A 22,048-nucleotide genomic window follows, 5' to 3' on the forward strand; every position below is an offset into this window, starting at 1 on the left:
ATCTGGCAGACATTTTCCAATTAAATAAAAGCCTTTTTCTCATTTTTCTCATGTTACACCTAGCTCTGCTTGTGTTCAGTTGCATTACTTGAATTTAATGCAGTGTATCTGTGTTTTTATATGTAACTATGCAAAGATGTACTACCTTTTTTTTTTTTTTTACGGTTCCAATAATCCATTTTCATGCAAACAATAATTATAGTATGATTGTAGTGTTCTCAATCTCTTTAAACATTTTTGAATGTACATTTTTATTCCTCTGCTTCACCCCTATCTTGCGCTCTCTGTCCCTGACAAGGAAACAAAACTGTTCAACTTTAGTTAAAAGGTTTCACTCAAAGCTCCTCTCCTTTGCAAAACTAGCCAACGATTTCCATTTACCACTGGGAGTAGCTGGAGTTTACAGTCTCCTGATAGAGGATCAAAGGAAGAGACAGAGAGGCAGAGAGCGCACACAGGGATATTAGACTGTAATAGCAACCAGATGAACTTGTTGATAGAGTACTAAACAAGTCTAAATAGCATATAACACCTGGCTCATTCTGACAAAGGCATTATCTGACTCCCCCAGTTTACCAACTTGAGAGTTTAACAAAATGATGTTCAGTTTTATTTGCTCTTCTCTTTCTCCTTGGAGCTATCTTAAAGTGCCATATGTTTTCTTTGTAAAGTCTGGAGCCTGTTGACAGTAATTCAGATGAGGAAGGTTGTGTGCTGAGGTGAGTGCGGCAGAGTAATCAGGAAATGCATGGACAATGTAGTCACTCGCACTCCTTATACATTCAGTGTGGTAGGCAGCTGTCTGCTCCTATCCTCTGGCTTTGTCAGGTTGAAAGAAGTAAAGCTGAAGGGGAAGAAACAGGGATCGAGAGTTGGTGGAGGGGAAGCAGAGGCAATTCTCTTGTTTGGTTCTGTTAACTATGAAGCTCTCCTCTTTTTTATTCGATCTCCCTGTTCTTCAGAAAACTCCTCAGTTGCCCTGCGAGGGGTTTTAACAGCAGCAGTATGTGTGTCTTAACATCAGATGAGAGGTCTGAGCCCAGGTAATGGAATTTGGGATCATGTGATTGGACAGGACAAGGGGAACAGGATGGGGAGCCATTTACCCACTTGACCTGCGTCAAGGGAACTAGTAGACACAAAGACCGTCTCCATTTGTAGAATACTTAGCCAGGTTACTGCCAGTCGAAAAAAACAACAAAAAAAAATCCCCAACATGGCTTCTTCATGTGCTGTTCGCCCATCTGGCCTGCTGGAGCCTCTTCCCCACGGTCCTGTTTTACATGAAACATACTGTTGCTTCAAAGCTGCGTTGCTGCCCGTTTAGTCATAATGTGCCATTATGCATGGCATCCAAGAGCATGCTGGAGCACAAGAAGAACCACATGTGGAGCACATCAAGTGCCCAGAGCTATATATTACACATGTTTCATACTGTATATAGGAGAGTCTACACAGCTCCAGCTGGACAGAAGGACAGAGGCTTAAATACATGTATTTGATTCAAAAAGCATGAGATTATTCATTTCCCTTCTCCTGTGGTAACAAGCCGCTGCTACACAGTGTAAGCACTTATGTACATGTATATACGTGCACTCAGTGTGGAGTAACATCACCTATCTGCTGACTGTATGTTATTTAATACTGTAATGTGTGGAGGTATTTTGCAAAGTGCTGGCGATGAAAGTGAGAAAAGGGGAGAGGAGGAGGTCAAACACGAAAACAAATTCGTAAAGACACCCCCCACCCCCCCCACCCCATCCTTATTGAAATGGAGACGTTTCAGTCAAGCTTGTTTGTAAAAAAGTTTGAAGTGAAATGGATTTCTGCGAATGAGAAAACAACATCAGGGCTAAGCAACTATTTGAAGGTGCTGTCAAAGGCTTTCTCTGTCTTTACCCTCCTCCTTTCATCTTTCTCTCATCCCTCGCTCCTCCTCCTCCCTTCCCATTCTCATTAGCGATGGTTGTGAGAGAGTGGGGAACAAAGCCCAGGCCCTGCCAATCGATCACCGAGCTGCACTATCAATCGACTGGTGGAGCACAGGTCTCCTCCATCTGCCCAACGATTGGCAGGTCAAAGATTGATGAGGAAGGCTGTTGTGTGCCTGTGTGTGTTTGTGTGTGAATGCAACAGAGTATGTCTTTGTTTTAGGTAAATTACAGAAGATTAAATCTCATCTTGTTTGTCAGCTACATACTTTAATTTGTAGTCTGCTCAAAAATAAATTAAAACAGTATCGAACGTGTGTCTTTGTGTCTTTGTGTGTGTGTGTGTGTGGGTATGTAACAAAGCCCCCAGACACTGACAGATATTTGTTTTGGTGGATACTCTTTACCCTGGCACTATGTTTCTGCCCTGGCAGCAGTAAACACTCACAGAAACACATACACTCATACACACAAGCAGAATTGAATCATACACTGGCATGGAGTCACACTTTACCCTGGCACAGTGTCACTGCCTTTCAGTGCTTCGACTCATGCCAACGCTCTAATGGATGAATCCTGCAGCAGCCTGAACAAGCATGGGTGTGCGAGAGATTTGTGTGTATGCATGAGTGTGTTGCCCCGTGTGTATGTGTGTGTATTTTCAAGGTGTTGTGCAAACATTGGAATTATGTGTCACAGCTGGCCAGATGACTTGCCCTGGTTTCATCTCGAATTTCTGTGCGTCTCTGTGGGAGGACGATGCTGCCACATTTGCATGAGAAAGGTTGTCAGACTAACACCTTTTCTTGTTTCTCTCCCTCCCTCCTTCCCCACGTCCCTCTCCCTCCCTCCCTCCCTCCCTCCCTCCCGCTCTCTATCTTCCTCCTCTGTCCACAGCTCTGATAGCCATAGGCCAGTACAGCAGTACCATAGAGACCGTGGATGCCGGCTGGTGTAAGGATATCACAGACCAGGGAGCCACACAGATCGCTCAGAGCAGCAAATCCCTCCGCTACTTGGGCCTCATGAGATGTGACAAGGTAACACGGCTCAGCCCATAATGACTGCTGCTGTCTGGGTTCCTGTCAGTGTGTAGCATATACGTGTCTTTCTCTCAGAAGATACTTCAAGAGATGTTTTCAGATGTAGCAGATCAGACTTTCTTTGGGATATGCACTGCAAAACATTTAGGGGGAAATGTGCAATATGATTCTTTTCTCTATGTGCAATAATTGGGATTATAAAATAAAAAGCCAAATATTTGCATATATATTTATATATGTGTGTGTGTGTGTGTGTGTGTGTGTGTGTGCGTGCGTGCGTGTGTGCGTGTGTGCGTGCGTGCGTGCGTGTGTGTGTGTGTGTGTGCTTCCCAGCTCTTGTGCAAACATGTAAACACAGAGACTACAGAGACATGATCAAACACACACACACACACACACACACACATGAACCCTCAAAAGTCCCAGGTTAGGCCAAGTGGCCAATTAAAAACTGTCCAGAGGAGAGCATGTGGAGTCGCTAATCCTGTGCCCAGTATGTGATGCATGTTTGAGTCAGCTGGTTGGGTGATAACAGAGTAAAGTGACATAATGACCCCTCTTAAAACTACTTTGAGATGCCTCTGGCTCTGAGGGATGATCTTTCCAAAGTCACCCTTAAACTCTCATGTGGCCTCTTAACCATCCAATCACCAACCTGATGGAAGCACATTGAGTTGTACTGCCATGGTAACAACCCCACCTCACCACTTGGTCCAGGGGAGGTCCTGCCACACAGATGCACCCACTTAGAGTGGGATCATTCAGTCTGACATGAGTGGGATGAGGGGCAGACAAGGAAGGGAAAGTGAACAGCTGTCTCAACCTAGAAACTTTAGCCTGTGCTGATGTTGTACAACCTGGTGTCTTGTACTGTAGCCTGGTACACAACACAGGCTATAATCCCAATGCTGGTGGGAGTCCATATGGCGAGTGTAACAGTGTGTTTTAATGAGGCTTTCGTATTCAGGTTGAGGCTAAATTTTACATTTGGGTTTTGAGCTGAACAAATTTAAAAGCCCCTGCTGTGCAGTAAAAAGTCCAAGAAGAAGTTGGCAGGGGGAGAAAAGGAGGGAGGAGAGCTTTTGACTTATAGTCAAGGCCTTTCACCAGGTTGGAAACTCATCATTTTTATGTTTTCATTATAAAATCAGTGATATCTGTGTGTCACGGCCTCGAGGTTGACCCTATGGATTTCTCTGGTAAAAACCGCCTTCCCGGAGATCGTTAATTGCGACAAGAACATCGGTGTAACATATTTATCTATTTATACTGTAATGAAATTAAAACATATGAGGGTCTGACACTGACCCCATATGTGGGGTCTCAGTGATGAAGCGGTGTACTCAGTTCAGATTATTGCAGACATGAATGTGTATCCATCATATTTATCTAGGAGTAATAAAGAGTAACTGCATTACATAGCAGGTGATCACTTAGATTCCATTTTCATTTAGTTCCCTCCTGCCTCGTCGACTCAGTGACCCAACAATCGATATTACAGTCATGCTAATAAAAATCTTTTCTGGAATGACCTACATCTTTACTGGAATAACAATTTTTCTTAGTTTCTCTCCACCGTATGCTTTCATGCCCCTGGCCTCCCAACAACAAATTCACCCATTCCTCTGCCCGTATTTACCTCTTCATCTCTCTCTTCACACGTGACGTTCATACTCATAATTTGCCCCAGAGGATGGAAAGATAAATAATTAGTCTCCCACTGTGAGAAGGGGGAATCTGGGGATGACACAGCTAAATAAAGCAGTAATTGGTGCTATTAGAGTTGTAATGGGGTGTGAATTGAGCAGAGAGAAGAGTTTGACAGTTTCCAAGGTCAGGTACATTACCAACTCTGAACCACAGAATTAATTCACAGCATGCTTGCCCCCTTCACCCATTTCTCTGTCTTCTCTCTTTCGGGTCCTAAAATTGTGTTTTGCATTGCAAATGAGCCTGGAGTTTTGGTGAGGACTGGTCAGGCCTTTGTGTGGGAAAGAGATCAGCCCACGGCAGCTACTTTCTCTTGTCTGTTGTTGTTGATGATGTTGTTGTGGTTTTTCCATTATGTTAGACGAGAAAGGGAGTTACAGTAAATATGGTCAGGTTTCAGGAGGAGAGAGGGGGAGAGAGGAATAATCCCAAGGTTCGCTCTAAGGGAAACAAATAAACAGAAATAGGTCGTTACTGCCGCGGCCCCGGTGAAAATGAGAGCTACAGAGCGAGTTAAAGAGGTAAAAAGGTGAAAGCGAGAGACAGACCGGGGGAATTGCGGTTCTGTACATGTCAGCCCAGGGGCAGCAGTGACCATGTTCGGCCCTCTTCTCTCCTCCTACTCTCATCTCTCTTCTCTCGCTCCTCCTGCCCCTGCTGCACTCCTCTCCACATTCTTCAGCCCTCGTCAGCTGAACATCAGTGTCTCTGTTTTCTCTCTTTCTTCCATTTGATTTGAATTTTTATCTATTTTTGTGGATAGCAGCTAAACAAAGCAGTAATTGGTTCTTTTGGTGCATTTACTGTAGCTGACCTCATAGTTAGGGGCTTTATCGAGGTCACTTTGACAGGGTCATTGCTGAGTGGAGCCGCTGACTCTCCTGATGTAGAGCTGGCGCTTCAAGCCTTTGGCAACGCTGCTGCTTCGATTCTTCTCTTTGCTTGAGGGAATCAAGTGCCTTCAAAATTCTTCGGTTAAAAAAAAATTACACACTGCATTTTGTCAAAAACTATTGCTTCACCGTGATTTTTGCTTTGACCACTGCTTGGTGTAAAAGTGCTGTTGGTTTCACAGCAGTTTTAATATGTGTTGCATGCCATGTCTCTTAAATGGATCAAATCAATATTTTAAAGTACTTTGCAAAATTGTTTTCAGTTGTTTACAGGCAGTGCATTCAATTTGGTCATGATTTTTTTTTTCTGGTTTGCATGTGACATTTCAGCCTCAGGGCAGTATTGTATCATGCTTTATTTGTGTATCACAGCAGTAAAATCCAGTGGCATGTCCAATTCAATCTGAGGACAAACTAATCTCATCTCTGCACTTAATGCAGTTCTGGGAAAAGGCAGAAGCTTGAGGACAACTCTCAATTCCACCGTGTTCACTCATAATGAAAGTCTTGTGCAAATTACTTATCTTTAGATTTCTCTCAGTCACAGCATTTCTTCTTTATGTTGACAAACCCATTACATTTTTTTTCCCTCATGCCTCATATTTAATTCTTCATTGGTCAAAAATAAGATGGAAGACGTAGCCTTGCTTTCTCCTTCTTTTTTCTTTCTTTAGCCGTGTATTGACAACATGAATGGCCAGTACAAGTGCATATTTCTTCTGTGCTCGTATCTCTAAGGATTGTATTGAAGGTTCCATTCTGTAATAAAAAATGTTTTTAAAAAGCGCAAGCACATGAGTGGATTCCAGGAAGAACTACTTTACTGCAGAATTTGTCCTCTATTAGATTTGAATGGTATTTTTAAAATGGTTGAGCTTGATAGACTTTAATTGGTCTAAAACTCTTAGCTTGACCCTTCACAACCTCAGTTTGTTTAGTTCAGCCACAGGATCTACACACTTGAGGAACTATCTCAGTATTTATACATCAACCAACTAGCATCTAAGCCAAGCTAAGGGGGTCATTGACAATGGCCCCAAGCTGAAATAATTTTGCTCTGCGTACCAACCATGAATGTTTGCGTTGCAAAAATAAATGGTTATATACACTTCCACAGAGCAGTTTGCTTTGGCAGATGGTTATTCCTTGTGAGAGCTATGTTGACAGTGTTTTGGACATATTACAAATATACCAGAGTTAATATTTCCCTTACAAGGACTTTGCTTGGTTTCTGTTCAGGATGTGTATGTTGGAGGAATTTAGAACAAATAACTGTCATAGGTTGGGAAAAAAAACAAACAAACAAAAAAAACTCACTAAGATCAGGAGTCACAGTGGCACAGTAACAAACTGACCTGTTCAACCATCATTAGGCCTAGCCTAAGCCTGTCTGTCTCACAGATGTTCAGGTAACTTCTACAGTATACATCTGGCTATTTAAAATAAATACAGTTCAAGTCTGTCTCTATTTCTTCCTCTCTCTCTCCGTCTCTTTTTTCCTTCTCCCCCGTCTCAAAGCTTCCTCCCACATGAACTGATGCGGAGTTAGGTTTCCGTGTAGGTCCTGTCAGTCTTAGACAAATACAGCCTTGTGATAACCTTGACACACAGTGCGGACAACCCAGTCAGCTCTCTGCCTCGGCAGCACAGCCTTGCCTGTGTAAATTTGTTTGGAATTGTCAAAACGCTGGGAATTTTAATGTAACAGCTTCCCTGAATGTCACAGGACTTAGAAAGTGTAGAATTCATCTAAGAACTGTTAACAGGATCCAGCTGGCTCTCCTCATGTGGAGCAGTGTGAAGGATCGATTTCCTCCGTCACAGTTTATACAAACGTGCTTCCGTACTGTATACATTTTACAGCCAGAGAACCTGAATTGTGTGTCCACTGCTATTTGGTCTGATAGGAGGTTTTTTTCTTTTTCTTTTTTTTTTTACTCAGTACAAACACAGACCTAGTACTGCACAGATCTGTGTGAAGAATATTTTCTTATTTAAAGTTTCATGTCAGTAGCTGAGCCATACAGGCTCGTAATAGTATGGAATGTGTGCGTTTGCCCCACTGACTTTTTTCTTCCCTCTCCACTTTTCCAACATGAATGTCTGAAGGATTTCCATTGTGTGTCAGTGTGTTTATACATGCTGAAATGCAACGTGTCTTTGTGTCAAAGTGTGTGTTCTCCGATAGGAATTTATGTTATTTGCTGTTAACACAGTTCATAATGGAGCATTGAAATCAGAACCCCTCCAGGCCTGGGCAAATGGCGTGCTCCGCCTGCCTCAAATGATTACACCCGTCTGCCCTCAGGGCCAAACGACCCTGTTCTGATGAGGGGAAAGAATGCGATTGATCCAGACTCACCCCAAAATAATCAAATCAATTCATTTTGTCCTCTGTCAGCTATAACTCTGTGCCAGTCTTTTGATGTATTCAGCTGAAAGACTCAAGGAAAAAGTGCCTTAATCGTCTGAAAAACGGATCCTTTTTGCTCGGCGGTGGCGCATATGTCAGTGCGTGTGTCGCAGAAATGCCCAGCTTCCCTGCTGAGTTTACTGTTAAATGTTTGATCTTCTCTGTGGGAGGAATTCAACTTTCTGCACTTCCACAAACACAATGGAACATTATGTTTTAATCGAGGCTATGCTTTCTAGTGGTGAAAGTCAGTGCACTGGCGTCATCTGTAACTTTCAACTAAAATGATACTGATGTCGTAACAACGTTCGGCTCGTTGGACTGTGCACACGCACAGATGCAGAAACATAAGTACACATATATGAGCCAAACTCACATATTCACCAAATGCTATTGGTGTAACATTTGTAGGTTTTTTTTTTTTGTTGGATTTTTTTTTTTTTTTTTTTGCTAACCACAAAATTAAGACAAGTGTCCAGTTACAGGGTCAGCAGTTAGCTTTATTGATTCGTGCAGGAACACACTGTACTGCCAAGCACTATAAAGTGTAACTCATTGTGCTCTTTATCTTGACACTGTATTCATATTTCTCCTGTATGTGTTAAGCTGCTGTTTTCTATAATGTGCCCACCTGGCCTCAGCTGATGTATAACTCTGGGGATCTTGATCTTTCTCAGCTCCAGTGGAATGTTTTCTTTAGACACATTTTCACAGCTTTCTCATATGTTCCTCTTTTCCTCTCATCCTCTTTCTTCTCCTGTCCATTCCCTCTTCTCCCGCTCTCTGTCCTCCTCTTTTTACCCTCATCTTTCCCCTCCTTTTCCTCTCTTTTCTTCCCGTCTACCTTCTTCTTTTCCCCGCTTCTTTTCCACTACTTCATTAGAGTGAAAACAAATGGGCAGTCCAGGTCGTGAGGCAGACAGGGAAGCAAACTCACACAGTCAGCACGAAGCCGGACTAGGAAAATAATGACACTGACTGCTACCGGCCCCTTCAGGGACAACTGGTGGAGACAGCAAGAGTCATCATAGTAATGGAGGAGATGAGGGAGGAAAATGGAAAGTAAAACGAAGGTTGGCCTTGAGGAAAAAAAAAAGGAAAAAAGAAATGATTTAACGAATGTCAGAAACCGGGGGGGGAAAAAAAAGTAAAATTAGATAAAATGAAACAATAGAGTCGAAGCCGGCTTATTCCCTTCACAAATGGCCCCAAAAAGTGTTTTGTGTAAGCAGTTTTGAAGCGTGCACCCATTACCTGTACTGAGGTAGAGCACCATTTGGGGAACAGGTATGAGCATTGCTGCACCCCCAGATAGAGCTACCAGACAGACCTTGTTAAAAGAACAGACATACCAATCAATACGGCTGTTCCACTGGTACATCCAGCTGCTGGGGACTATACACAGACAGGCACGGCATGGCAATTTGCAGACATAAACAAGGGCCTAATTGTTCAGGGCCTGGAGGTTTGGAGTGAGGAAAACAAAGATGAAGTATGGTGAAGAGTTAGGAGGCATTTTAGCCCTCGTTTAGGAAATGAGAGTTTGGGAGTTCAGCAAAACTTTCTTTGATGAGTGTTGTTACTGTGAACAGCAGGGGTCCTTAGTTTAAAGGCTTCTAAAGTGAGGGGGAATTAGGAGACAGATACTGCATGCACGCCATCAAGTGTAAGATAGGCAGGTTCTCTGGCTCCTATTTTCCAGGCTTTGGTCAGACTTGAATGTTCAAAGTCAAGAAAGCGGTTTGAAAGAGTAATTTGCCATTTGTGATTTTCAGTGTAATCTTGGAGCCTCATCCCGCGAAGAAGAGCCGTATTGATTGGCGGTCTTAACTGAAGCCGCCTCCTGATCATCCCTTCATCTTGTTTCTAAAGGGCAGGAGCAAGGGACAGTGAAGGAGAGAGGGTGAAATAAAGTGAGACACTGACAGAGTTCACTGAGTATCTGAAGAGAATCTCAGAATTGCCCTTCAACAAAAAAATCTACCACACATGCACACACACACACACACACACACACACACACACACACACACACACACACACAAACACACACAAACATGTAAACCTGACCTCAGCTGGCAGTCATACACATTCATACAATTTTTTTTTCCCCCCACTTTATTTTTACCCCCCTTCCCTCTTTTTGTTGCTCAGTGTCTCCCTCTCTTACCCTCCTCGGAGCAAGGACAGCCAAGGTTGTTTGAGTTTTGGATGCTGCTCACATCTTTTGTTCATTCAATTAGTTCATTCAAGTTGCCCCCCCACCCCCCCGTCTTGTCTTTCTGTCTCCCCCCTGTTTCTCCCCCTCCTCCTCCTCCTCCTCTTCCTCCCTCATCCAGTGCTGTTTACTCATCACAAGGGAGGTCAACATAATCTCATGGAGTCATGGGCAGACAGTAGACAAGACTCAGTGTGGCCTGTATACTCAGACTTGCCAATCCTGATATGGTTTTGGGCAATAACTAATGTTTGGCTGGATACGCTTTTTCTGTCTCCCGGACATTGAGAGAGACAGCAGGTGGTCACAGCCCAATTTTAGCCTGCAGGCGCAGTGTCTGACTGTGTTGGTGATGAATTAGCTATTAAATGCTAATGACAATGTAGCTCCCCTCGCTGAATGCTATGTCTGTACAAATTTAATACATCCAGACGAGCTAGGGATTTTTTTTTTTTTTTGGGGGAGGGGATTGATTAAGCCTCTGATTGATGTCCAGCTTGATAATTGATTGGAAACAGAATAGCCAGTGTATGTAAAAGCTTTGAAAAAGTTTGGTAGAGGAAAAGTGTGTAGCCAGAAATAGCGTCACCATGACATGTGGCTGTTCACTTAGCATTTGAGAAAAAGAACAATTTTTACCCATGAGCTAGAAAAAACAAACAAATTAACAAAAAAAAAAGAAAAAAAAGAAACAAAGATACAGATTTATTATTCTGTCACGATTTGTGCTTGTACTGACAGTGAATAGAACAAAAGGTGGAAATCAGTGAACACACCGACCTTTTAAATACTGAAGAGCTTGACTGTAATGGCAGCTCTCTCATTCGGTTGTTCAGAATTAACCCACAATTCAGAAAAATCACTCTACAGTAGGTGGTGTCCACATGTCAGCGTCACCGTGCTGCTCACTGCCTTGTCTGTAACTTAAACCAGTCACACAAATCTAATCCATTCTCTCCTCGCTCGAAGGAGTCACTATGAATTTTGTATCACTGTGTTCTTTGAAAGGACAGGGTCAAGTTGTCCTTGTTCTTTATTTATTCTGAAGAACTTGGGAGTCATGGGAGGCAAAGAAATTAAACACAGTGGCTCTGTTGTGATTATCTTTAAGAAATTCTGCTTGTGTCTGACCTCCAGTAAGCTGCTCTGGAATTTGTTCCTACAGTTTCTGGTGGTGTGTGTGCGCGTGAGTGTGTGTGTGTGTGTGTACCTACCTTACTACATTGTGCTTTTTTGCCATTTGAAGATGAAGGAGTTGGCTTGGTTTGCAGAGCCTTCAACGGGCCTGTTATTATTTTATGACCCTAACTAGTCCCTGTGGTAGGAAGTATGTATGTATGTCCCTCTATCACCACACCTGTCTCTTTCTTTCTCCTGTGCTCCTTCAGTTAATCTTTGTTTTTCTTAACGTTTCGTCAACCTAAACATTGTAAAATGACAATGTGGTAGCAATAAAATTATATCAAATTATATCTTAATTTACTGTTAAAACAATTTTGTACCTGGTTGTCAATTACATCCAATCTGTATGGTAATAGAACCCAGAATTGGGAAAGTGTGTCCAAAGTGTGTCCGGACTTTTAACTGGTACTGCACATAAATTATTTAAAAGAAAGAAGAAGAAGAAAAGAGAGACCTGGTCTGAAAGTGACTCTGCAGACAGACCTGGTCCAAATGGTTTAATTAGACCCATTCCAAAATGCAGTCGGCCTGAACAAACCACTTCGCACTTCACTCTCTGTCTTCCCTCAAAAACCACTTTTTTTCCAGCAATGCTTATGGTGAATCATCTGATCAAAGCTACCAGCAAGTCTGCTTGGATCCATTAGATAAATCGACACACAGATCCAAGACCCAGGACAACAGAACCATATCTTACCTGGACCTGTTTAGACTGAATATACTGTTATTTGGAACTAGACTTTATTGGGTCCCTGGTCTTTGTTACTTGTAACCAAGTAGACACATAACGACCTCTGGACCATGATATCCTTTATTTTATGGGATGATATCTTGTGTATGATGTTTGTAGTAATTATATGAATAAATCTACAGGATAATATAGTATAACCTATTGTATCTTATTTTTAAGACAAAAGTGTTTGCACCCTTACTTCCAGATAATTAAAGCATCTTTTTATGCTATGGTTTTACGTTTATAGCAATTAATTTAAAGTGTTAAATGCAAAGGAAATAGACGGTTATAAGCATGATTGCTTGAAGAACAAACAGCTACAGAAATGTAGCTGTGATAGTGTTTTACGGTGTTTTCTTTTCTAAGACTAACAAATAAATTGTGCAAAGCCTCTTGAGTTATGGAATGTTTTCTTCCAGTCTGCAGAGATAAGAAAGGCCGGTGTAAAAAGAGGGATTGGGCTGAGCCTTGTACACATTCCTTTAGTTACCTTTGTCACGCGTGATGGAGTGTGGGGTTTACAAACCCGGCTTCCAGAACCTCTCTCTCTGACCCTGTTCAGTTGAGCCCCCATTCCTCTGTGTGTAACTGTGTGTGTGTGTGTGTGTGTGTGTGTGTGCACTGTCACCCGTCTTTTCAGTTCTGCTGCTGTTTGATATTGTGCAGGGATGAGGTTGTGTGAGCGGGACCAGACCTTAGTTGTCGCAAGCGGTGCCTGACCTGGTTTTTAAAAGCACATTCGGAGCCATGCTCTGCAGATTTCTGTGAGGGGCTTTCTGAGACAAAATCAAAATGTTTGAACTCAGGCTTTCCTCGGTAAAGAGCAGTCCCTTCCTTAAGCTTCCAAGCCAATGCATCAATAGTTCATTTAGAAATATTGAACCCTTCAGAATAAGTTTGTGGCAACCTCTTTTCTTTTTATACCCTCCTCTCTTTTTCATCCATTCTTTTTCCCTCCTTCCTCTCCTTCTTATCAGAGATGGAGAACTATCTTTCAATTGTCCAGTCACTCGTTTAGAAACTTTACAACCAGGGCTTTTCCTCTGAGCAGTTTAAAGAAGGCTATAAATCTGGCTTGTTTAAATCCTGACTTGTTTAAGCTGCCTTTTACTAAGACCTGATGCACTGAATTCTTCTGCTGCCTAAACAGGCTTTTTAAACATTTACCCCAAATGTATTTACTGGTTGACTGATACACTTTCTACATGGGAGTAGACGGGGAAACGGGGGGTATTTGTCTCTCTTTATGGCCCTGGGACTTGCAATGGCTGCAACATGGCCAAAGAAAATGAGAGAAAGAAGAAGGAAAAAAAGAAAAGAGAAAAGAGCCCTGCAGACCTGTGCTGAATTTAATGAAAACACAGAGGAAATAAAAGAAATGGCACCATTTTCCAAAAAAAACAAAAAAACAAAACTCCTATATTCATATAAAAAGGACTGCTGAACATATCTTTGTTTTCTGTTATCTGCATGTGCATTCATTTAAATTCAGTTCAATATCAACAGTCAGTTTTATTGCTTTTTTTCCCAGGGTCATCGTTGCTACGTACAATACAACACTCAGTGGGTTTTGATATATTCAGAGGGAGCGGAGGCCATATTTTTTTTAGTCTTCTGTTTCCTAAACTCTCTTCCTCTCTCTTTATTCCATTTCCCTCGCTTGATTGCTAGGAGCACTCACAGAGTGTTCTCACCACGCCGGTCTAATATGATATGCATCTTCGTGTTTGTGTATCTGATTATCGATTTACAACCCTGCTCTTCTTTTTCCCACTGAAAATGTGAACTGCTGCAGCATTATTCATCTTTACGACGTGTTTTACTGTGCTGCTTACAGGGGGAAGGCCCGGCATTTGCGGTAAATGTATATTTTACGTGGTGATAGAGTGCATTTGCATCAGAGGATTAGTCTTAAAAAGGGGCTCGCTGTTAAGAAAGAGAGTACTACCAGAGAGAGCAGAGGTCAGCCCGGGGACTTACCTTCAGCCGCCACATGTGAAAGTAGAGGAGCAGTTGTCAACAAGCACTCACACACACACAACGCTATAAACTATTCATGTTTACTGTACAGCATGTTCAAATAAAAGGTGCTTTTTGCTGAATGGCATATCAGACATATATCTTTTTGTTTTTCCCCACATCCCTCTCTCGCCCTCTTGTAAACCCTGACAACGGCACATTACCTGTCAGCATGCATTACAATGCACTTAGATCTACAGGAGGGCATCTTTGAAGTTAAAATGGGGGAAAATATCATAAGTATAGGCCTTGCTCCAGATAGCAGTGGCTGTGCTCCCAGATGCTTCTCAAAGATTAGAATCATCAGTGGGTAGCGATCTGCTCTATCATATGGCTCTTCTACAGACTTGGCAGCAGTTTTAGAGGAGGGGTTGACGGTACAGTACACTGGATCAGGACTATATGGGGTAAAAGAAAAGAAAAGCTCCCTGCCAGAGCCATATATCTAAAGCACCATTTCAGCCCCCAGTGCTCTCTGAGAGCATTTTTAAGCTTATGTTGCCTAGCAACAAAATATTGTTAAGCAGAGTTTTGCCCAGTAACAAAATGTCACTCTAGGAAGAAACAGCTGAATCACTGGTTTGAAGAAATCAGTGGCTCAACTTTTGTAACCAGAGGACTCTCCTCTCTGCCAGCAAGTTACCCACAGCATTTGGTCTGACCTTCATGTCTAACATCAGCTCTGAGCTGCAAATACCAAGCAGGTGTGGTGATGTCATCACATCTCATTCAACATACCACAGAGCCATGCAAAGGGCACGTAGCCTTGTTCTGGAAAGAGAAATGTAGCTGTGAGCTCTGGGAACCGACTAGGAGAGGGTTTCTTTCACAGGGGGCTGTTGTTTTTGGGCCTGAGAAGATGTTGTCAGGCTAGTGCAGTGGAGGAGAGTTAATGGATCCTATAATGTATAAAAGCCTTTGTCAACAGCCTCTGTCCACTGGCAATAAGTTGTTATAAAGATGCTAATTATCTCAAAATAAATCTCAAACCAGGTAAAAGGAGTTTCTGTGCTGTGTCATAACCATTTAAAATGTGTACAGGCTCAATTTTGATTGCTAGTGAATCTTTTTTTTTCTTAAATCTAATTTGGCTTTTGACTAATCACATAATAATAACATGTTTGAGTTCCAATCATATGACACCAGTTTTTTGTCACACTAATTGCATTTTTTAACTAAAACAAACTTAAACAAAAACGAACGATAGGATTAATATTATGCATGTTTTTTTGTTTTTTTTTCCTTCACACATATTATTATCAACAAGAGCAGCACAGGTCAGAGCAACAGTTAGTCTTTTCATGATTTCCATCAACGTGATCTTGTTGCAACTCTAAAATGTAGCAATGCTGCAACCATTAATTAGGAAATGATTCAGCATTTTGATTCAGAGCCATTTTGTGTGTGCCGTGTTTGCTCAGCAAGTGGAGCCACACTAAATTAGCATTAATGAATGTTATAGCCTCCCATCAGTATGACAGGTCTATTCTTTAGATCTCTTTTAATTGCAATTAAGCCCTGATTAATGAGCTGGGGGATGTTTCATTCTCTTTTCAAGAATATAGTCTAATATGTTATGAAGGCAATCAGGGGTTTGTCATTTTATTTGCTAATGAGGTTCAGCCATATGTCAAAACAAACTTAACTCCTAGCAGATTTTGGAGGTGTTGGTTAAACTGCTCTTCTCTTCCTGCTTTGGTCCTCTGTGAAGTCAACATGCGGCCATTTTTGTAGGCAAACCGCAGGTGTTTGTCTGGAAAGAAACAGGTGTGGGGTCACCCCTGTGGCTTAGCGCTTAAGACGCTGACCATGAAACCCTAACCCACCTTCCCTTCCTGTCATCTCTCAACTAGCACATCCTAATAAAGGCCCCCAGAAATCAAAAAAAGAAAGATGGTGTGAGGGTGTTCCAACATCGCATAAAAGCTAATGATCGCTCTTTAGAGCCAGTTGCCAAATATGTGAAAAGGTTCCAAGACTTGACAGACCAGACGGTCAATCAAAAGTTCTCAGTTCATGATTCAAGTTAGAAGTGAGGTCAGACACTGAGGTCAAATCCCATAACAAGTCTCTATGAAACATTGACAAGCAGAAGATGCAGCCATATGACAAACAACAAAAAATGCCCCTTTGATGTCATGAGTCAAGTTTACATCCAAATTTAGTTTGAAGTTGAACAGTATTTTTCAGGAAAATAAAATAAAAATGCATGTTTCCGTCCACTACTGTTATCTAAATATGAGGAGTTGGGATAAACAGGTGACACTAATGCTCAGTCGGGAGCCGTTAAACCACTGCAGAAGTTTTTGTCTGCCACTATTTTTTTTATCTCTTCAGTGGAAGCTTAAGTCACATGTTTCATGTACAGAATCTATTTCCACTGCATAGTGGAAACATACTTTTTGTGCCCATAAAAAGTGTTCCACAGGTAACCTGTGGCCCAGCTGGTGAATCTCATGAAACTGTGTAGAAAAAGGTGCAGAGATTCAAAATACTGTGGGAATTATTTTATTCTTGTATTTTTTTTCCATGCCCTGTGAGATTAAACCTTAAGGATAAAATATCCAGAAGGTCCACTGTTCTATGCCAGTATGGTGACCATTACTGCTTCACTTGTTCAGTTTGATCTTCTCAGTACCAGACGGAATGGCATGTCTTTGGCAGTTGGAATGCACACATTATCTCATAATGACAATATGAATTCTTTAAGGCAATATCATGAAACACTGTTTTATTAATGCATCAGCTTTACTAAAGAATCTTTGATCACAGCATTAAAAGTATTGCGGGAATTTTTCCACTCCTTCTGATTTTTCACACCTCCCCAGCTTTTCTGGTGTCAGAATATTAGATCAAATTTCAAAGCCTTTTGCCAGTGTCTGTTGTCTTTCTCTCCAACCCTGACTGGAGACAGATGTGATGCAAGACGGGTTTTTGGCACTTATTCTTAGAAATTTCTCTTAACATCTGATCAGAAAAACAAAAACCAGATGAAAATAAGAAAGACTTGACCCTAAGGTTTTGATTTTATTATATTTTTCCTGTATCACTGGTTTTCTGAAAATGTCTGTTAAGCCTCTGTGTGTTGGCATCAAGCACCTGAATTCCAGCTCAGTGCTTCTTCCTTGGCAATCAAAGTGAATGCTAACAACCTGTTGTTGCCTTTTAGTCTTATTGGATTCACTGGTGCTGTGCAGAGTTTCCATCTTCTTTATGTGACCTGAGAGTCATCATGGTCTGTTTGCTCGAGCACACTTATTTCTCTTGAATTCTGCTGGTTTTTATCCTGGCTCTCTTTTTGTTCGTCTGTCCATTGTTTTCTCAATTTCTCTACTTGACAACAAATTGCTGATACCCACCACTTACAGAAATTGTGTTCAGTCAAGGGAATGAAAGAATTAGACAGAAAATGACAGCTGAAACAGTTCACAGCCCGAGCAAGAGCCAGGGAACTCCTACCATGCAAGACTTTTCTTCCAGAAAACACAGAAAACGCAGAAACCAAAGGGCTCTTGGGCAGTGAACTCGGGGAAAACTGTGAAATACTTTGTCACTGCTTTGGCAACAACAGATGACTATGTGCTCAACATGTGTGTGAGTGTTTATACATCATTTCCCCTGGAAAGTGTCACACTTGCGGGTGGGCGGGGGTTGGTTCTGGGTGGGTTGCGGTTAACCCCTTGAGGTCTCCAGGGTTACTCTGCCTCTGCTGTTTGTCAGATTCTCAGGCTTTCTCACCCCTGGCTCTCAGTGATGGTCTGACAGAGTGTTGGACTGGCAAAGAAGTGCTGGTGAGGCCATTAGCTGCTTGTCTTTCTAGTCCTCTGAGAACGTGAAGCCCTCATTAGCCCCGTGAGCTCAGCTGTCCTCGGCTGCTGAACCCATCGCCTTAGTCCAGTTGTGTGTGTATGAGTGCATACAGTATGTGCATACACTGTATGCTATTACAAAATTGCCTACCCTTCATATTAGTCTAGTACACTGCCATTTTGACAGTACACCAACAGTCCAATCTGTGTTTCTGGTTATCTTAATAAGGCATCATGGGGCAAAGCAGGTTTTTAAATAACTTTAGGTTAATCAGTTTAAGATCTGTATTTATATTCAACCTTAAGCACTATTTCTGTTACATTTGTATTGTTTTAAGCTGCCTATTTTTGATAAATCTACTCGGGACTGCCAGGAAATCTGCTCTGATACTTACTGAGACACAGTGCACACAAATCATGAAATGCTTAGTGTGTTAATGTAGAACTGGACAATGGACCTAACTACCAACACTTTGAATGTTTCACCTACATGAATGTACTAATATTGCAATTAAAACAAATGCCTATAAATTAACATTAGCTACAACAACCAATAACCTCTAACCAGAAGTTCAAACAACAAATCAGCCAAATAGTCAGGTGCCCATGTGAGAATTAAAACTGGTTCTGCTTGCTGTAGTCATTCCTTACTCACTTGTCTTGGCTGTTCACATGATCGTCATCAACAGACATAATTTTCTGAGTCATCATGGGAGTGTAGACAGTTAAACTTTCCACTATTCTGTTCAGCATCAGCGAGAAGTACTACAAGTGCTTAGATAGCAGAGAGTTCATATATCCACAGTTCCATGACTGTGTGTTGTATGTGAACATCCACTAATGTAAAGGAAATAAGAATAATTCTTGATAAATTTATTGTCGTCAAGGTAAAACTGATCATTCGGTGATAATGTTAACAGTGTGTGTCTTTGTGCGTGTGTTTTGCAGGTGAACGAGGAGACAGTGGAGAGGCTGGTGGTCCAGTACCCTCACATTGTGTTCAGCACGGTGATGCAGGACTGCAAGAGAACCCTGGAGAGAGCTTATCAAATGGGCTGGAGCCCCAACACATCGAATACTTCGTAGCTGCTGCTGAACCACACACGCACACACAGACACACCCACACACACAGTTACACAAAGGCCCTTTTTTGTGTACAGTCACACACGATATTTGCAGCTCAATCATGTTTGCCATCCACTGTTCAAACATGCATGTGAACATGTAGCTACACATTCACAGACAGAGGTCCAGTCCATCAACTGGTTCATTTAAAATTTCAGTAAAATATGGGCCTCCTGGTGTTTTATAATTAAGTGAGATGTTATACACCTACCAATCATAGGTTATAGTCCTCATCATCATTGGCTATTAGATTACATCAAACAACATAGTGTACTTTCTTTGACCAGAGCCTTGAGTGACTTGTTTGTTTTTGTGCAAAGCAGTGCACTAACAAGTGTAATTTGATTTCTGCTATAAGTGAGTTTTACTCAGTTAATAGAGTATACATTTTTAAGTTCACCTTGGATGGATGGAGGAGGTGAAGGTGCACGAGGAGGGTGCGGTCTGGTCCTGAACATGTGAAAAAGATCCAAACAAAAGAATGCATCATGAAATCAAAGACATTCAGTCATGTTTGGACCAGACTTAGTTTGAATGAATATAGATTAATAAAGGTTTGTTGCCCCCAGTGGCAGAGCACTGCACCCATGAGAGCCCACTGAGGTGTGGACTCTCTCCAAACTGAACTCAGCTGCTGCACTGACATCGCACAAGACACAGCAGAGACTTGGATATCTGGAGGCAACATCTGAACACCTCGGCCAGGAAGACAACTGAACTGCCAGGGCTTCAGACCTCGCTAGAGGCATTTTGAGAAATCTGTGATGTTTTTTTTTTTTTTTTGTTTGTTTCTTGGATGTTGAATACAGTATTAAAGGCGTTTGTGGACTCATATACATTGAGATTGGTGACTAGGCTGCATTTGAAGGACAGAGCTCTTTCGCTGTGACTCTATATGCACGTTGCCATGGTACAGAAGAAAGACGCAGGCCAGAACCAGTCAAAACCCTTGCAAAGTTATGGCAGGAAAACAGCATTGATTATATTCTAAAAGTGCATGTTTACATTGAGAACCTAACTTATATTTTCAGCTGGATATAGAGCACTTATGACGGGGGAAGCTGAAATTAACATCCATATGATGTGGGATCAATGCTGCTTTTTTTTTTGTTGCCATGCATAGATTTACCGTTGACTGAGCATTACCTTGAGTCATCACAGAATGAATTAAACAGTGCTTGAAAAAGAAGTTGCCTTTACCCAAAAATACTGGGTCATATTATCAGAATATTAACCACAACTACCTTGATGACAGGTAAGAGGAAATGTTGCCTTAAGTGGTTAGTAATTGCCATCCAATTAGTAACCTGTAATTGACCCAGAATTTCCTAAAGAAATATTTATCTGCTCTGTGTTTATCAGATGCCCTAATCCCATTATTTGATCTGATATATACATATATATAAATAAATACTGTGTAGGATTTACTTAGCCTGATATTGGTTTTGAGTATATACTTGTAACATTAGCTATGTAGCAACGCAGTGAGGGATTTATCTTTCTTAGTGGTGTAGGATGTAAAGAAAATAACTGGCTTGGACCTATAACCAGGGCCAGTTGAAGTTGGTAGGTGAGAGGTGATCTTTTTCATCTATTCTATAGGAACTCATTAGTGTACAGTTAAAAATGCAAAAAACCAGGGTATTTTTCTATGGTGTGAACCAGTTCTGGGCTCAGCCTCCACAAACTTGTCACTCAGATATGAACAACAGCTTACTGAGCTTAGGGTTTGAGTAAAACTGTAAACTTTCTACAGCATATAGAGACAATTAAAAACACGTTCACTTTACCCTTGTCAGGATTTGTAGACTTTAACCGATGGAGAGTTTCTCCCTCGGCCTGGTTTTGTTCTGTTTCTGTTCTTTTGTAATCCCCATATGCACTTTCGTCTCTGCTAGATGTTGACATACTTGATTCCTGATTTGTTAAGGCAACCGTAAATGACTGGATTTACATAAAGATGAATAAAACACTACTACTTAAAGCTTTTTTTCTCTTTTCCTTTTGTATGTGTGGAATTGAGGCAGGAGAACAATATTCATAATGACAGTGGAATACTTTTCCGCTCATTTTATATCACCTGTGGACTGCTTAAACATTTTTTTTTTCCAGCAGGTTTTTTTTTTTTACTTTATTACATCACTTAAATTTTAACAAAAAGATCATAATGACTATCCTGGTGAAATTAAAATCTAACAAAGACTGCCTCTGTATTCTCAGGTAAAATGCAAACAAGGATACCAGCATGTTTTCCATCACAGCAAAAGGCCTTCGAATGCACAAGTATGATATACCGAGGACTCTGTATTGTTAGAAATAAAGATGTTTTCCACAGATTCCTATGAATTGATAATGTCTTTTCTATTGAGCACCTTGACACAACGATCAACCTCCATTTCCATGAAGGTACTAGGGTGACCATTTCCATAAAACCAAAAAGGAGGACATTATGCGGCATATCAATAAATTACTATGGTGTACATACTCTCATTTATAGTACAATTGTGAGTGGTTTAAAGATGATGTTTGTGTAGCTGAATAGGCTACACAAACATACAGCGGCCGGACAGGGCATTGAAAATCCGGACTGTCCGGCCTAAAGCCGGATGCCTGGTCACCCTAGAAGGTACACTTGTGATTTCAAGGTTACAACTGTTGTCACAATTACAGGAGCTTCACATCTGAGACAAAGTGAGGAGACATCAGCTTTCTGCCAAGCAAGACAGCAAAGGCCTCAAAGAGCTAAAAAGCTGTCACTCAATATGTCCTGAGTCTTTGACAATATTGTCCCTTTCAAGTGCCTGTTTTACTGTTCAATGTGTTTGTGTTGTTTCATGTCTGGCGATCAAACGCTGGAGATAGCATCAAACAGGATGTAAAAGTTGGTTCTTCTCAGATAGATTCTTATTGTTGTCAACACAATTTGTGTCAGCGCAAGGCAAAATTCTGTTTTTTCTTATTTCAGTAAAAG

At 41.5% G+C, this 22,048-nt stretch overlaps 1 protein-coding gene across 1 annotated transcript in view; it reads left to right on the forward strand.

The window, feature by feature from the left end:
- The window catches only part of fbxl17 (F-box and leucine-rich repeat protein 17), a 211,362-nt gene extending 189,949 nt beyond the window's left edge, over positions 1–21,413 (forward strand). The window contains exons 10-11 of the mRNA XM_071483374.1: positions 2,829–2,971; positions 18,900–21,413. Coding sequence (XP_071339475.1) covers positions 2,829–2,971; positions 18,900–19,037 — 281 coding nt within the window. The 3' untranslated portion in view covers positions 19,038–21,413. The remainder of the gene's footprint in view (positions 1–2,828; positions 2,972–18,899) is intronic.
- The last annotated feature ends 635 nt before the right edge of the window (positions 21,414–22,048 follow it).

The sequence above is a fragment of the Trachinotus anak genome, unplaced genomic scaffold, assembly GCF_046630095.1.
Source record: "Trachinotus anak isolate AG129_WGS33_773 ecotype Australia unplaced genomic scaffold, CSIRO_AGI_Tana_v1 ptg000008l, whole genome shotgun sequence".
In the NCBI taxonomy this organism is placed as follows: domain Eukaryota; kingdom Metazoa; phylum Chordata; class Actinopteri; order Carangiformes; family Carangidae; genus Trachinotus; species Trachinotus anak.